The sequence below is a fragment of the Aphis gossypii genome, chromosome 1 (genome assembly GCF_020184175.1).
Source record: "Aphis gossypii isolate Hap1 chromosome 1, ASM2018417v2, whole genome shotgun sequence".
Lineage (NCBI taxonomy): Eukaryota > Metazoa > Arthropoda > Insecta > Hemiptera > Aphididae > Aphis > Aphis gossypii.
In genome coordinates this window covers 5052355-5070483 of record NC_065530.1, presented here as the reverse complement: position 1 = coordinate 5070483, position 18129 = coordinate 5052355, and the positions used below count along the sequence as shown (strand labels likewise).

Below are 18129 nucleotides of genomic sequence, written 5' to 3'. Positions count from 1 at the left end.
TAAAGTACGAGATGCGAATTAAAGTAAAATAAAAAATATTACTTTGTCAAACATAGGTATTGCGAATTGCAATAAATTGTAATTCACACAATTGCCATAATTAGCGATTTAGCAAAATTTACTGACATTCTGCGATAGCGCTCTAAGACATTTAAGGATCTAAACTTATTTTCGTGTTTTGATAAAAAAAAATATCAGCAACGACCTAAGGTTTGAAGGTTATTATGTTAACGAACCATTTATCATTCGTTCGCATTCGATCAATCTAATTAGTGTACCTATATATTTATTATTATTTATAGCACAAGCTGTATCGAAATTTGTTAAGCATATATTTTTCAACTTATTTATAAAAATCAAATCAAAAACTTTTAATTAAAATTAAAATTGGTCAATGTCAATTTAGTTTTTAAATACTCATGCATTTATTAAGTGTAAGTAGCGCAATTATTTTAAAACGAAACTGTAACATATTTTATTGTATATTATTATTTCATGAGTGTAACAGACACAGAATAAAGTGTACCATTTATGAAAAAAAAAAAAAACAATAAGAAAATTAAAAAAACGCTGAACAATACTTAAGAGAAATTTCTATGAAGGACTATGAAAGAGAGTTTGTAATTTGCACCACCATAGGTATAGCCGAAAATAGTGATGGTCATTAATTTGTCGTTGCCGTTTCCGTCACGCGAACGAAAATAATACGATATTTTTACAAGACTACGCGTATTATGAATATAATACTAAAAAAGTAGGCAAGGGGTATCGCTCTACTGAGTCTAATGTACATTAAAGGTCGATTGATGGGTATGATAAATTTGAATTTATTGACTTTTGAAATACGAAAAACGATTTTGAGCGGAGACGGTCGTTCAGCTTATATCATACCAAAGTACATTTCATGATTTTTTTTCGTTACTTAGTTAAAGCCATTTATTTTTATTTTTAAACTACATTAAGTTGATAAAAAATAAAAAATTAAAGATTTTATACATAATTATTGCTTAAAAATACTTGAATAACAATAGCGAACAGATATTGTTACGATGTATTGTTTATGTATTGTTACGTATTACACGATTGAATATCCAATGTAAAAAAAAAACGAATTTCAAAAGTTCCTAAAAAAAAATAATTTGACTTTTCGGTAGAAATATTTAATAACAGGTTGCAAAACTTATAAAGGATCTTATATTTAATTTTGAAATCGTATATAAACAAAAAAATGTCTATGAATTTCGAACTATAAAATAATTTGTAAGTTTTGAGATTTTCTCTACAAAATTTTAACTTTAAATGATTTTAACAAAATATTGTGACTATAATAAATGTTTGATATTTTTTAATTGGAAAATTTACAAATTATTAAAAACCGTGTATTATATTTTATAACATTTATGCCTATTTATACATTTTTTTTATCGGAAATTAAAAAAAAAATCGATTGTTAAAAATTATTTTACGAAAAAATTTCCATTTTTTCTTTACTTTTTGTTCGTTTTTTCTGATTACTTTGAAAAATATTAAGAATTTTTAATTTTTAATTATTTAAATTACAATCTAAATCCAATTTGTTTTGTTTAAAACCAACCTTGAATTGAAAATCGAATCATTTTTTTTTTTACTTCTTATCGTGCGTACACAGACAAAAGACCCACACATCATTGTTATATCAATAAATTCATCGCTACGCTTAGAATCTAAAATAATTCAATGCAACTCAAGATATTGAATCATTCTAAATTTTATGTAAATGTGTGTGTGTGTCTATGAACGCTGAACTACTCGATTCGCGGAGAAACGGGAAAAAGAATAAATAATTTTTATTGATAATATAATATTATTATAAGGTTCAATATAGGCAACTCTTACGACATATTGGCTGAAAAATAATATTTTAATGTATTTTGTACCTTTCAGACCACTACGTCACACGTAAGTGATTATTCAATACGCAATACACTGTTTTTAATTGTTGCTATCCAGTATCATATATCTACACAGCCTTTAAATGGGGAGAGGGGAGGGTCACCAGCCAAGAGAAAAAAACCTTACGTCTATGTACAACAAATGGACTGTGTTTTAAGGAGTCATATGAATGACCTATGATTTGTAATAAAAAGTAAACTTGTTTAATAATTCAAATTAAATTATACAATTTTCTTCTTTTCCTTTTTTTTCCAATTTATCAATTTAAATTATTTATTGGGCATCAATTGCACTACACTATTAGCATTTTAACTCGGTTCTCATCGAGTGCCGTGTCAAGCAGTGGCGTATATAAGGAGGGACGTGGGGTTCAGACCCCCTCCCCCATTGGCATTATTATTTTTTTGTTTTTGTTTGGAATATTTAGTATGAACTATGCACTATAGTGTAATATTTTGTTATATTATGAATTATGATCAATCGAGCTATCGAATTTAACAATTTTTTCAAAACTAAATACCATTATAATTTTATTTTGGTTTATTTATAGCAAAGTATTGCTTATTTGGTCGAAATGGTCGATGACGACTATGATTATTTATACTTTATTATAATTTATAGCTTATCTTATTGTGTTTTATGTGAATTTTAAATTAATTAAAATTGTATATTGATCCCCTCTTTCAGAAATCATGTCTATGCCATTGGTGTCAAGTTCAACGGTTAAATATATTATCTATAAACCAGAAACCTGCAAGCATCATTTAAATAAACATTTACGTTAACGAAGTATAAAAGGTATACGAACGCCCCGATATCACTGATTCTGTCGAGTAATATCCACATCCACTTTATGATTTTGTCACGGAATAAAATCTGTTTTGTGGTTTGGTATAATTACGTATCAGCGATAAAAGTGTAGATCTCTGTCTTAAATATGGCGAATGATTAAACAAGAAAGTTGTCGCCAAAAACACGGAATTATCATAAATTAGAGACACAAAACACAAAGTATTTCTACAGGCAAATTAAAACGTTTTCAGAAATATAACTAACATTCAAAGTTATTTATTTATACATAATTATTAATTTGTAATAATTAGGTAAATAATATTATTTCAAATACTTCTGAATATCAAAAACCGTAATGGCCTAACATTTTCACGAGCCTGAGAAAGAGTTACTATATTTTACGGTAACGTCCTAGGTCTCTTGTCATTTTCATTCTCAAAATAATAAATAATATAATCGTATTACGATAAATGAGCTGTGAATTAAAATTGGATTTTTGATACAAACAAGTTGAAATTTCATCTTTTATGTGTATTCATAGTATATAATATTGGCACAATTATAATTACGAAGATAATAATAATATAAAACAATAAAACAATAATTTATTACATCGTCTAGTTAATTTCATTTAAATAAATCCTTTAAAGACAATTAAAACTTAAAATACTTAATATAATGACATAATATTATGATAAATAAATACAATATAATATTTATTACTTAAATATAAAATTATATTTCGAATGACAGGTATGAAAAACATTAATTTGTACTAGAATTTATTTTTTTTATATTTTATAGTACAGTTAGTTAACAGTTATATTATTAGGATAAACATTTATTTCGGCAGCGTATATATAATATTTTACACTAGAAATTCAACAATCAATATTTATATAATACATGAGGTGAATATAAATTAACGTTTGATCATAAGTTTCGTGTTTGAGCATCAATGTGTACATTAAGGGGAAAATGATATTAGATGGCGACGGGTCTCGGTTTCAGTTCCAAAAATTGGAATGGCACGTCCAAGCTCCTATTACAATGCTCGACAAGTAGGTGTCCTCTCCTGTTGGATGTACCCACCACAATCACAGCATCGCCTTTCATCAGTGTAACGTCACAGTTTCCTTCTTCTGAAAATCGAAGCATTATATATTATATATATTGGAAATGTATTAGATATCGAGTTATCAAATATTGTAAAATTCAATATAAATACCAGGAAAAGATTTTTTCATAATTCGGCTTTGCGGATATCCCATTTTTGTGTTACCGGATATCGTATAAGCTCGACTTGGAGGTAATGGCGGAGGTCTTTCCTGGAAAATAAAAACAGTTACGTTATAGACTGTCACCTACAACACGATTATAGCTAACATATTATATTATAGTTTCAAAGAGAAATATTAATGCCACTAAATTATAATATACATAAATATTATTTAAAATACCGAATGATTCTTATACAATTGCTTAAAAATATTTACCAGATTCAAGCCAAATAGGTTACAAGTCTGTATTATTTTCTGATCGAATTTCTCAGTCTGGTCAGGAGGAGGTGTTCCCGTTATGGGCTGTGGCCTAGGTCTAGTCAAAGTCGCTGTGCCACTGTTGGTTACTCCGGCGTTAGGGATTTGACTACCAGAAGTCATTTTTCTTCCACCCATACTCATTTTGTTATTGAGACCTGTAATATTATAGACGAAATAAAACTATTAGATAAGTTTACAAATGAGCGTACGTTTATATCTTTAAAATTACATAACTATCTGAGAACATTGAAAAACTAAGATATATACATATATATATATATATATCAAAAATAATAACAATAGTATAACATAATATTGATATCGTTTCATTCCGTTGATTAAAATTAAACTATAATCCTGGAGTCATGTACATACATATATAGCTGTACCGATTCTTAGATAATATTAATATTGATATTAGTATAAAAAATGATGAAAAAGCATGCTATTAAGTTATAACTACTTAAAAATATTCAAATATAGGCACACGTACATTGCACAATCGGGTTAGACACTTGTTGAATTTGCATCATGACTCGCTTAGTGCCCGGCCATTTTCTTCTGGTCCTCCAACTCCTCCACGTGCACTGAATAAGTACAGCCGCATTGTGATGAGTCTGCCACCGGAGTTTTTCCAGGTGTTGCCTTACACCCTCACTAAAACACGAACAATTAAAATATAAGTATGTCGTCAGTATCAGAATGACGTACAACTGGTAATGCATGGTATTTTTGTTCTTATAAACAATTTTTTAGAATTTAATGAAATTTCATGGTCATTGTGTACGGCTATATACATCATAGACAGTGCGACCTCCTAATTGATATAAATACAGATTTTAATTTTAAGTTCTGGAAGTGTTTTCAAAGATAATGTTTAATTATTCACACAGAAGCTTTAAGCTTCCAAAAAACTTCAACCGAATGTTAATAAAGTACTATCTTGGTTGGACAAAAAATATACATGATTTTACTAAATAGTATTTTTACTTTTCCGAGTAATAGGTTTGTACAATTAATATATTATGTTGGGCCGACCATATTTTTATTATGTTCAGTTATTGCAGAATTATTTATTGACATAGAATTATATAACCCTGTTGTATTATGATTATTGCACATAATTGTGTTGACTAAACAAATGGATGTTACTAAATTAATTGTAATTGATGAGCTAAGTTTTTTTTTTAGAAAAATTCATGTAACAAATATTTACCTCAGGAAGACGTGTCTCTTGCCAAAAGCCCAACTCATGCTCACTTCGCTCTGTTTCGTGTCAATTTTGTCCTCGATGCATTGCAATATCAAATGACAGTCTTCGGTCGCCCGATCGTCGGTTCGCAAAAGTTTGTTGAACGGTGCCAGCATTTTATACCTCAGGTTGAACGCCTTGTACCGCATTCGATGTGGATAACCTGACAAAAAAAAAAAAATTGTTAAAATTTTACGTAGTTGAGTTGAAAATCGTTATAATATAATCGTTATAATGTGTTATCGTCGACTTACCTCCTGCCATCAGATTAACTGTTTCCAAAACTTGTAATGATCGTATCTGTCGCATTACTACCGCCCTGTCGAACCTGTCCGGTGTCTCGGTCGAGTTCGCCTTAATGCAACGCACGAAATGTGGCCGGGCGTGTACTAGCGATCTAAGCAAGTTATCTAGCCGTGTGTGGAAGTCTTGAGTTAACGTCGACACGGGCTCGTTGCCATTTAAACTGGAAACAATCAACGATACAGACTTTTAGTTAAATCTAACATAGATTTATAAAACTGAGCACGATGAGAATATAAGAGTATTTTAGACTTCATTCTTAGGTATAGTATATAGTTATATACTAATAATATTATTTTATAATTGTTATTGGGGGGGGGGGAGAGGCCCGAGTTTTTGGTAGATTTATGAGAAAGGATGAAATGTTATAGATAAAAAAATAATCGACCGATACATGATTACAGTGTGATTCATCAAACTTGCTCTGCTCAATTTTACATATACTTAAACACAAACTTTTGTCACATTAAGTGGTAATAAAAACATTTTTAAAATTAAGAATTACCCATTTTTATTGTATAATTTCAATCAGAAGAGAATTTGATATTTTTTTTAAGGGAGGGGTAAGAAAAGGTTATCCCTCAAAAAACAAGTGGCTATACGAAAAGTTAACTAATTTGCGTATTCCGTATTGTGTTGTATAGAAAACTACGAGTATTATCGGATCAGAAGCAAACAAATTTTCTTATTCACTAGTGATATCTATCGGACAAACTAACAACATAGTTCAACGGCTCAATACATTTTGTTTATGTATTATTATATATATTAGTGTATATATTTAGTATATTATCGATATTGTAGAATGTAGATGATAAATGTTTTATTTTACCGAAATATATTTTAATATAGGTAAACGTTAATTTATGATACAGAATTACGATATTAAATTTGACTCACAGATCGGAATGCGAAGTAGGTGATATTCGAAATTTTATTCCTCTTGGTACAGTTTCTATGCTGTACAACGCTTTCAGTTCACTCCCGAATAGATGAGTGGCGAAACCAAACGAACACGACTGCTTGTGAAAAACTGACACTAAATCGTCGGGCACTACGTCTTTGTTGGTTTCTGAAATCACAATATTACCAAACATTTATTCATCACATCGTTACTATGTATCATAGTAATTGGACTTTTTTCTGTATTCTTATCTGAGCATTTTTAAAAAAGTTATCATTAATTGAATTGAAAAATAGATGTGTAATAGACTCGTTAGTGTCTCGTCATATGTTGTTGTCTTTGTTCTATAAACATATAACCACAAATTGTATTCAGCAGTCCTATTTTGTGTGGTAATCTTTAAAGTGAATTGACTTATAATCAAACGTTGAAGTAAAAATATTATCTGTGTTCTAACATTGGTTATTAAGGTATTTTAATTTTTAAGTAAGTTATGAATACGAAAAATTCTCATAATTTGGTTAAAAATTGAAATATTGTAAAAACACAAAGGTGTTACACAAAATTAGTGTAATAGGTACTATAATTTAAAATAAAATGTAGGTAAAATTTGTATTTGTTAGATGAAAATCATTTAGTAAATACCTATTAAATAGTTTCGAAATCGAATTTATAACAAATAATTATTCAATTTTTGATAAAAATCATATTTTGCATAATTGACTTCTATTGTGTATATTTATAGCCTTACGATTGAATTGAATTTTATAAGGATTTAGAAAGAACATGGGATATTAGTTTAAATTTTAAATAAATTATAATTTGATATGGGCGAAAAATGTCTAGTCTTGTCGGGAGGAATTAGATTTATTATATCTTAATTATTTACATATTATGCATATGACAATAATAACTTAATGTATCCATTCTATACCTAGGAAATCTGAAGCGTCGTACACAACCCTGCCGGCAAAATGTTGTATGCCAAATGATCTTTGTTCCACCGATTTGGGTTCGAAAAGTCTTGGGTTGTTTCTGTGCTGAGATTTCACTTTTCTCAGATACAGTTCCACAGATCCATTGATGGAACATTCGACATCCAACATACTTAATAAGCCGGTTCTCTATAAAAAAAAAAACCACCAGTTATAATAAGTTACGAGGGTTATACAATTGGGTAGGTATACAATTTATTATGTGTTAACATTTAACATATTCTATAAGCTATTAAATAAATTATGTAAGATCCGAGAAGTCAACGATATATTTTTGCAGATAGACTTGTTTAATTTATTTCTTTAACAAATATCTATAATTGAATATAAAATAACTTAATTTACACGCCTATGTAACATAAAATATATTGCTGAATGTATATTATTATGTATATTATTTAAAACTTTACATACATAGATAATATAAGAAAAATGTAATAATATATTTTTTGATAATGACTGATAAGTAATGAGTAGTAAAAATTCAAAATTCAACTTAATTGAGGCAATTTAAAAATTATTCTGTTACTTTTACATCAACGTGAGAATTAAATAAGTTAAGTTAGTGCAATTCAAATCAATTTAACTTAATATGTTAACTCGTTGACATAGACATTCTTAACTCTTAATACGATATCGCGTATAACAAGTTGTTTCAATAAAAAAAATCGGTTTACTCACCAAAGAAGATATGAGATCGATACAGGGAACGTTGTCGACGTAATCGACTTCCACGTCGCAGTGTATTCCTTCGTCGCGACAGGATTCGATGCTGGATTTGAATATGTGTGTATTGTAAAAATGCTGCATAGTCTCGGCGCAAAGATTGATACACAAGTGTTCAAGTTGACTTGGCTGTAAATTTCGATGAGGTGATTATTATTTTATGCGTATGTCTAATTATAAAATTAGGTTATGTTGAACGTCCCACAATCGGTTTTTTTTTTAATTTTATTACATTGGTATTGTCTTAGTATACGACCGGTTTGTAAAGGAAAACCCAATAAATAGTGACTAATTGTTACTAAAAAGCTAAATACCATTTTATTCAATAAATAATTATTATAGATAAGGACATGTTCATCACCAATGGAGAAATTCAGTGTTCAATGTTTATAATTATATAAATTCTATATCTATATCGTATCACTACGTACTTTTGGTTCTTCGAATCCGAACATATCCAAGATTCCGATGGACCCGTCCGTGGCATGCCTAGCGATGTTGACGGCGTTGTTGAGCGCGGCCATCGACTTGCTCGATTTGGAACCGGCTGTGCCGATGGTGGACGCATGCTGACTGGCGACCTCGGCCTGATTGTGAACCGAATCGTTGGAGTCACTGCTCAACGTACCCAGTGTAGAACCTAAGCGTTTCAGACTGTTCGCTCGGCGCACAATTGTCGCCACAGTTCTGCAGTACAGCGCCTTGGCCAGAGAATCTCTAATCGAATTGGCCTGTGAAGCGAGAAAAAAATATATATAAAAATTAGTATTAAAACAAAAAACTAGTAATTCGAAGTTTTAAGATTAAACAAAGTAGCTTTTTCAAAGTTTTCTACTTCACATTATGACAAATCATTACTTATTTGTAAAATTACGCGAAAAACAAATAAATATGTGAACAAGATCGACGATCTGTACTTTAACGATCTTAATAATTATCGCATATATGTATTAAGCATACATCGAGATTTAATTTAAAAATTTTTTTAAAACTAACTAAAACTCATTATCTGATAAAATTCACCGACGGATCTTGTCTGTGTATTCTGATAATGTTCTATGCAACATTGTAGTGTCGTGTACACTCGAAAAATAAAACTGTCATTCGATGCCTATTATTTTGATTGACTTACTGTGTTTGCGTCGCAAGTCGTTTTTATCAGTTGGGTGTTCCCCCGAGTAGTTTCGGAGTGTGTCCTGGTGGTGATGCCACGGAAGAGCGACGGGAACGTGATGCCCAACAAACGGGCTACTGACGCCAATTCGGTTTCGCCTTTAGCCACCACTTCACCAGACCCGTTGTCAACGAAATTGACGTTTCCTAAAAGCAGCACCGCGGCCAATACCCTCACCACATCCATGAACGGAATGCCAAGGAGACCTTTACGTAGATAAAACATATCATATTATAATATTAAGTTGGGTGTGATTAATGTCACGATGGTTTTAAACGTTATATACACATAGTTATAATAGATACAAACCTAAGCACGATTTCCATGACTGAAATCTAATAGCGTCCTCAGCTTCGTCCTGTCTGGTGTCGCCTTGCATCAGGTACTGTAGATTGGACGGAGAATATCCTTCCAAATTTAATTTCACTAAAAGTGAAATATAATATGAATATTATTCTTAAACTGATTTTGAAGGTATTATATTATATATTATGATATAATTTTCGTATAATAGGACCTACCTCTTTCTTCTTGTGATAGACCAGCCAACATCTGGTAAAATATATGATAGTTCTTTTCGTTTGGCAAAGGGTGTACTACACGGGTCTGATCCAAGAAATAACAATGTATTTTAGTTCTGTATAGAGCACCGTCGGTTACTTGTACTTCGATGAAATGACCCTGGAAAAAAAATACGACCATTGTATACATTATATGATTTTTCAACAAATTTTTTATCCCATTCAGTTTTTAAATAACATAATATATAATCTACTACCAAATGATTTTTAAATACCTATTAAATCTTTTTTTTTTAGATAAATTATATACTTAGAAATGTCAAAAATCGTGAGAATGGGTACACTATAAATCATCTAACATACTTTATACTACAGTAATATATTTATTATGACTTACGATTCGACTAGATTCCGAATTCGAAGACGTTTTGGCGGATCCCAATGACCTCAGAACGGTGAACGCCGCGGCTAGATGTTTGAAAGCGTCCGTTTCAGGTCCACCTCCGGCTACGTCGAACAACTGTCTCAGTAGCAACATCGAAGCGTACGTCTTACCAGAACCACTAACACCTTTAAACGAGAATCCCATCGTTACAATAACGTTATATAAAACAATATTTCTGTGTATAATATGTGATATTTATTTATTTTAATCGTAATCAAAGGTTCGGTGGAAGAACAGGTGATGTTTCCTAGCTTACGTGGAGTCGATAATTAATTATAATAACATCACGCAACAACTTAATATACTAACCAGACAGTATGATTGCTTGTGGATATCCGGATTCGGTCTGCTGTCTTACCGCGTCCAGAATTACTTTGTGCAATTTGAAGTCTAGTGTGGCGCCTCTCATACTGGTGAGTGTCATCGGGTTGCCGATGTCTTTGTACGAGTTCATGCACAACAGAATGGGTCCTACATTGGTCTGCAACAATAACAAATCATAAAAAATTGATGTCAAAGGCCTCAAGTTTATTTTGCTTTAGACTCGTTTCACAAATGTTGAAAAAAAATCATTTCAAATTCTCAGCCGATCGAGGTGAAGGCTCGTGATCTCGACGATCTGTTCGCGTGTTTTCGTCTAACGAAAAATATATAATAATTTTATGTTTAAGAAAAGTATTCGAATATAAATCGAAAAGTAATTTTATTACAACTATAATTGGAAATTTAAGTTTTAAACAACTCACCAAAAAACGAGTTATTTTACACTATTGTGATAGAGGCAGAAGATATTAAAATACGACAACTGCTATACGTATATTATATTCGTTAATATTAAGTATAATAACTTATAATATAATCACGCGTTTTTACCGTTTAAAGTTTTGGACGAAACCTCTCTCGATTTTCTTCACACGAAAAAAACAACAAAAAGTAGTATTAAATATTATAGGGATACGTGTCATATATATATATAAATATATATTATGTGTATAGGTTTTCGTTATAACGAACTATAGCGGTATACATATTAAAAAAATTATTATCGGTTTGGAAAATTAATTTCTCATGGATTATTATTCTTATTTTTGTCGTTTTCCGGTAAGTATACACATACACACGCGCGTGCGCGTACGTATAATAATTCGTTTCGGCTTGGCGAACAAATTAGGGGTTTCTCGTCAAATCCGCCGGCGTCGAATTCGAGAAGCCCGCCCTGCAGCCCAACTGTATATATAAATATTTTTTATCGAACGTCGATGCTTAATAGCTTCGTCCCGAGGGCAAGATCCTAATATACCTATATAATATACTTTCGTACGTGCACAGGTATAAGTGTGCGTGTGTGCACTGGGCGCAGGTATACCCGATTTAAGTTTTTAATTTCACATCCTATATTTACTGTATGTATATTGTAATTATCGTTTTATCATAATATATTGTATGTATGTATGTATGTGTCACCACCGCTCCCTCCCACCGGAGTCGCAAAAGATCCATCGGACGTCGCCTCAGGGCGTGCGTATACGAAGCGCACCAGGTAAATCGATATAAATATATAAAATATATATACATAATAATAATCAGCGACGGTTGTTTTTATTATTTATTACTATCGTCATTATTATTATATAAGTAGACGCTGTACTTGTACGTATATACAGATATTTTATATTATGGTATATATACATAGCGCGCAAGTATATTGCTGCCACTGATTGGAATGCACTAACCTCTCCCCCCGACCACTCATTTAAAGATAATATGTTCACTACTGCATACCTATATACGACTTTTTACGGATGTGATCGTCAATTAATGTAACTAGAGATCTGAGTTTTAAACACATTATTAAATTACCAAAATATATACTTATCTTACTACTTTCCCAAATATAAACATAAATAATAAATAAATATTTTTAAATCGATCAGCGCAGTTGGCGAACTTTATTTTGTTAACAGTACAAACATTTTGATTTCAATTTACAGATAGATCCATATAAAAAATCCTTACATGTATTAAACGATAAATTTTTCCTCGAATAACAGACGACTGCTAAAGGTAATATCATACAAAATATTGGTTTTTATTTAATAGCTTATCAAGAGTTTTTTATATAGTGCAATGATAGTGTCCGTTTTACGTAAGTTATAAGTAGGTACACATATTATAATATGTACTTTTTTTTTATTTATTATACTTTTTTGGATAAAAATTAATTTATACTATTCCGCAGTATATTCAAAGGACTTTTTCCGATTTAAATATATAATACGTGTACACTGTACACAGTTTGCAATTACGGGATAGTAGAAACAAGAAAAATACAACCTCCAGGTTGAATCAAAAAACGACGTGGTCAAAAATATCAAATTTCGGAAAGTGGTGATTTTTTACGTTGAGGAAAGGCCATATGATAGGCGGCTGCACGGCCTACCGGATGCAATCTAATACAATATATTTTATCTACTGTGGGCTTATCGATTGCCCACCTATAATATAAGTTTTCGAAACATAATACTATAAACACGTTATTTTAAAGAACGATTTTCCGTCATCTGTTGACACTTTGACACACCCTGTACGTATACATAACGCGCATAGGGTGTGAGTGTGTGAGGCGTGCACATAATTATATTATGATATCGACGGTTTGAAGCGCGCGTTCTAAAATACCACACTATACCATAAACTATAGAGTGAAATCCTCCACCATCGTCATCATCATCATCATTACCATCACATCAGTTAGTAATCATCGGTATTATATTATTATCGAGTATGATTTTGGTGTACATATAACAATATATAATAATAATATATTATACGTGAGTTAAACTCTATGTGATAACGATATTATCACATGGAACGCTGGAAAATGATTAAGGTAGTATTCGAGACAAACTAAGATATCTTAGTTTGTGGTATTCACAACACCTGTATGACTATATATTATATAGCTATGGTAGATTCACATACGGCTGTATTTGTTTAGCCGCACAGCACACACATAATGTTTATATACGCATAAAATAATGTTATGGGGGTCGTACTTATATTTTTTTATGAACGCGAGGAGACGAAATGATAACGCTGCCACATTTTTTTATTATTTCAAATGTCAATACTGCATTTGTATTTTGTAGTTTAATATACATGTGAAAACGCAGTATGTAAACGAAGCGCAGAGCAGCAGAGGTAAATGTGTACCTATTACTACTTAGGTATGAAATAATAATAATTTATAATATTGTGTCGTTTATGTTATAAGATACATGTACCTATACGGTCTATACTCTATATAAAACGTCGAACAAATTATCATCAGAAGGTTTTGTCACCACTCTTTCTGCAACCGTACCTACAATTATTATTTTTTCGTTTATCGACACATCAAACTTTTAGTTTATGCTAATAAGTTTTAGTATACGAATCCGGAATCACGCTCATTGATATGAACAAATTATTTTATTACACTATTTTCCTCCAAGTATTGAAATATTTTATTAATTTTCAAGTAATATTAAAATTATTTGTTTTAGATATTTATGAAATGTCGATGTATTATAATAGTGACCTATTTTTGAAGAGGGAAGTTTGGGCCCTAAGCGGTCCCCCTTACACCATAAAAAATCCCTGCAAGGAAGACACTATTCACGGATACACCTGCAAAATTTGATAATTTCGACTATTGTATTCCATTACACCCGACCGGTAGCAAGGTCTGAAATTTTCACACAACAAGCGACCGACATTAGTTAATTGTTATTATTTCATTGTTATACATACACGGTACATATTTAAGACAAAAAAATAATACAACAACAATGCAATTATACGCAGGAGCTTTATTATACCTATAATACGTTATTACTTATTATTATTCATGTGTAGGTATTCCTCGTGACCGCGAGTTAACAATATAAAATAATAATGCTATAATTATATACGTTTCTTGGTCTAAAGCTGTGTGTACATAATAATGCATATCTATCTATTTTGTGTAAAAGTTCGATGGTCGTGTGATAAGAAGAATTGCAATATTTGTCTTGTGCACATAGTAATCTAAGACGAGGTTAGTATGGGATTACACAGAGACGGAAAAAAACCAATAATTTCAGTTTTTGAGAACGGCAAAATGTAAAATAATATATGATCTGTAAATGCGACATCGGTACTGATGTTCGGTAAAACGTATTTGTTGTAAGTCGAGCTCCAGAAATTTAAACAATATAGTAAATAAAATAAGATTCCGTAAAAAATGTCCATTCACAAGTGGACTATAAGAATGTTTAGTGTTTGGAAATGGATACGCTCTAAACTTTTCAGACATTATGTACACAGTATATACATCATATATAGTATATATACTGTACATCTGTGTATAATATACTAACGAAGAGATCGTGCAGCGGGGGGTAAACAAGGTGGGTAAACGAAAATCACGAAATCGCCACCCGCAAGAGATCGGTGTCGGTTGATAAGAGATATGAAAAAAATCTCGTGATCCCCTCCCATCAACCGGATACAAACACCTAATAAAAAAAAATTTCTTCATGGGTAATAATACACGCATATTATAATATGCATATATGTATATAACATAAACCGTGTGGACAGTATCTGTTCAATGAGCACACATAAAGAATGGTGAATAATAATTAATGATGTATGTTATACCGAGTGATATAAATGTATTATCGCTAACCAGGAGCCGGATTTAAATTATATTTTGTGTGTTTTTGTCGTGTGATTTCGTTAGTTATAATACTTTTGAAAATGGAAGGTGAAAACCCCGTTTAAATTATTAAAAAAAAAAAAAGTACATGGAATTATTGGAATTCATCGCAGCTGCTTGTATAGCGGTGTTATACTGCAGGTATGACGTGTCGTGTACGATAGTGTTGAAAAGATTTAAAGTTAAATCTTACGATACATTCCAGTGATTCACGCGCGTCTCGCCTGGTTCACGGTGTAATAAAAAAAAAGATCACGCTGTACATAATAGTATCGCGTGCACTTGTACATACATGTGCCCGATCAGTTCCCATGGGCCGAGAGGTTTGAGGTCTTGAGGTTCAAGGTACACAGTATAAGTACGTTACAGTGTATACGGAGTGCGCGTTTTCTCAGGTCTAAATGTTAATATCCTATTCATATTATGCGATTGAAACGTTGCTTGGTTTACGATTTTGTAATTAGAAGTTGAGACGAATCGAACATTCATAATCGGACAGTATTCACCACAGGTCTCTTCCATAAATACTCTTGTCCGTATGAAATTCAAGCACAAGAACTTTTAATAATAATGCAATATTATAATTCATTCATTTTAATCCCTGATGGATTTCATACTCCACACCAGGCTAAAAATCTAAGTTGTATGTGGTTAACACGTGAAGTACGTCTATCATTAGGTTGAGAGAAGCGTAGCCCTTATATCTTCCAGTTCGATGCAATTTATCATTGCTATATTTTTTTAAACTGCTGGTTCAATTCGTCATGGAAGTTAAAATAGTTATTCACGATTATCTAAAGGGTGCATAGATTAAGTCAATGATTCATAAACTAATTATGATTAATTACTCATTTGCATAATTTATGAGCATGTACTGCGGATTTTATAATCATGTGTGTGTTTATCATACGTAATGCTCCTAAGTACAATAAAGTATCTCCATACGACGAAATAAATAAAAAAAATTATATATGAATTATTCCATATACCGTTTTGAACTGTATTGTGATGTATTGTGATAATAACAACATATATTTGGCTAAATATAATGTGACAATTTGATTAACTTGCTACCCATCGCTCTGCCCTACTTTTGTCAATACGGATATCCCTAGTTTTAGTTTATTCATTTTTGTGAAGTCCAAAGATAAGATTATACAGTAATAAAAAATGTATGTTGAGAATTTAAAAAAAAAAATGATAATAATAATAATTTAGGTAGGTACTCACAAACATTTGGGTGGCGCAGAACCGACTTTGCAACGCCTTGAGCACAGCATCCTCGGTCAACGGCCCAGGAAGATGGATTAGGTCACCGCCTCCGCCGGCGGCCGACCCATTGCTGCCGGGTCCGCTTCCGGCGGCTGGCGGCGGTCCATGGAACGACCGGCGGTGTGTCCGCTGGTTATTCGATTCAGTCTTTTGCTGCGTAGCCACTGCAGTCGTCGAAGTCGGCGACGGCGTGGTACTTATACATTTTGCAACGGCGGTGGCAGCTTGGCCGCCGTTTTGCGATTCTTCTTTGCCCTTGAACAGTTTATCTGCGCACAATAAAAAATACATTGTATAAGTAAGATTTAAGTATATATTTCACAATTCAGTTATTTGAAAATGGCAAATGGTATTATTAGGTATAATTTACGGAAGCGTACTTTAGTTCTCATTAAGTACCTAGGTGAGGATCTAGTATTTTTTTTAAACTATAAAATCACAAAATAAATATTTTCTAAATGCATATGAAAAAAAAAAATAAAAATAAAATCAACAGGTATAATATTAGTATATGCGTCATGTTATATCATTAAACTGCAAGATCGCTAAAGTCAAAACGCGTTTAGACATTAATATAAACGACTTTACGTAGGAGGTATCAAGATATTACGATTTTTTGTTGAACATGAAATGGTTCTCCAGAAAATCAATTTATATATTTATTTTGGAAATACGTAATTATGTTACAATATACGATAACAAAGAATAATGACTAATGACGAGCTCGTTATTTTGTGAGCTATAAAAATTTGACAAATTATACAACCATTTTTCACACTGGAAACCGAACATTATTCCATTTGTATTCTTAATAATTTACATATTATTATTCTAATACAACACGAATATGACGACTTCGAAGTAACTAAAAGTCTATTATGCAGCTAAACACTTATAGGTATATAGTGTTACAAAGAACACGTTTAATGCGCCTATATTGCACCGTTAACACACGATTTTATACCGAGAAAATCCAACGAACCGTATTCGTGTGAACTATGTAATATACTCAATATTATTTATCCACATATAAAACACCGCGATCACTGTAGCTATTATAGGTACTTCTACAATCATAAAAACCATAGCTAAGTGTTCCTCTGCAGGATGCGATTATACTTTTAATTATTACTCTGCAGCTCACAACTCTACTACAGTTATTATACTTTACAACCAAATTTTTCCCATAGTGTAGTACGATGACGTAGGTTACCTACCATTACTAAATAATAAAAGCATCATCAGCTGATGATCATTACGTAACAAAATAAATAAAATAATAATAATTATTATTATTATTTATATATTACAGTTGTTGTCGTTGATTACGAGGAAATTAATTTCACCAAAGGTATAATTATTACTGTATACGTTTAACATAATGTACGCTGCTATACGTATATATACCTACATAATATAATGGATAAATTATTATACACGCGCGAGACGGATGATTCGCACTAATAGGATATAATATTATTATGTCCGACTTTTTGGTTGATGGAGTAATTACCGGCCGATTTTATTACGT

At 31.5% G+C, this 18129-nt stretch overlaps 1 protein-coding gene across 4 annotated transcripts in view; it reads right to left on the bottom strand.

The window, feature by feature from the left end:
- Positions 1-3240: 3240 nt before the first annotated feature.
- LOC114121651 (unconventional myosin-Va) overlaps positions 3241-18129 on the bottom strand; it is a 66017-nt gene continuing 51128 nt past the window's right edge. For all 4 annotated transcript variants that reach the window (XM_027984072.2, XM_050203573.1, XM_050203576.1 and 1 more), the window contains 16 exons: positions 16557-16867; positions 10895-11066; positions 10538-10710; positions 10141-10300; positions 9929-10045; positions 9578-9825; positions 8877-9176; positions 8401-8574; positions 7659-7848; positions 6721-6892; positions 5772-5983; positions 5482-5680; positions 4759-4922; positions 4221-4420; positions 3953-4052; positions 3241-3866 (listed from right to left, as the gene is read on the bottom strand). In XM_027984072.2, coding sequence (XP_027839873.2) covers positions 3709-3866; positions 3953-4052; positions 4221-4420; positions 4759-4922; positions 5482-5680; positions 5772-5983; positions 6721-6892; positions 7659-7848; positions 8401-8574; positions 8877-9176; positions 9578-9825; positions 9929-10045; positions 10141-10300; positions 10538-10710; positions 10895-11066; positions 16557-16867 — 3050 coding nt within the window. In that variant the 3' untranslated portion in view covers positions 3241-3708. The remainder of the gene's footprint in view (positions 3867-3952; positions 4053-4220; positions 4421-4758; positions 4923-5481; positions 5681-5771; positions 5984-6720; positions 6893-7658; positions 7849-8400; positions 8575-8876; positions 9177-9577; positions 9826-9928; positions 10046-10140; positions 10301-10537; positions 10711-10894; positions 11067-16556; positions 16868-18129) is intronic.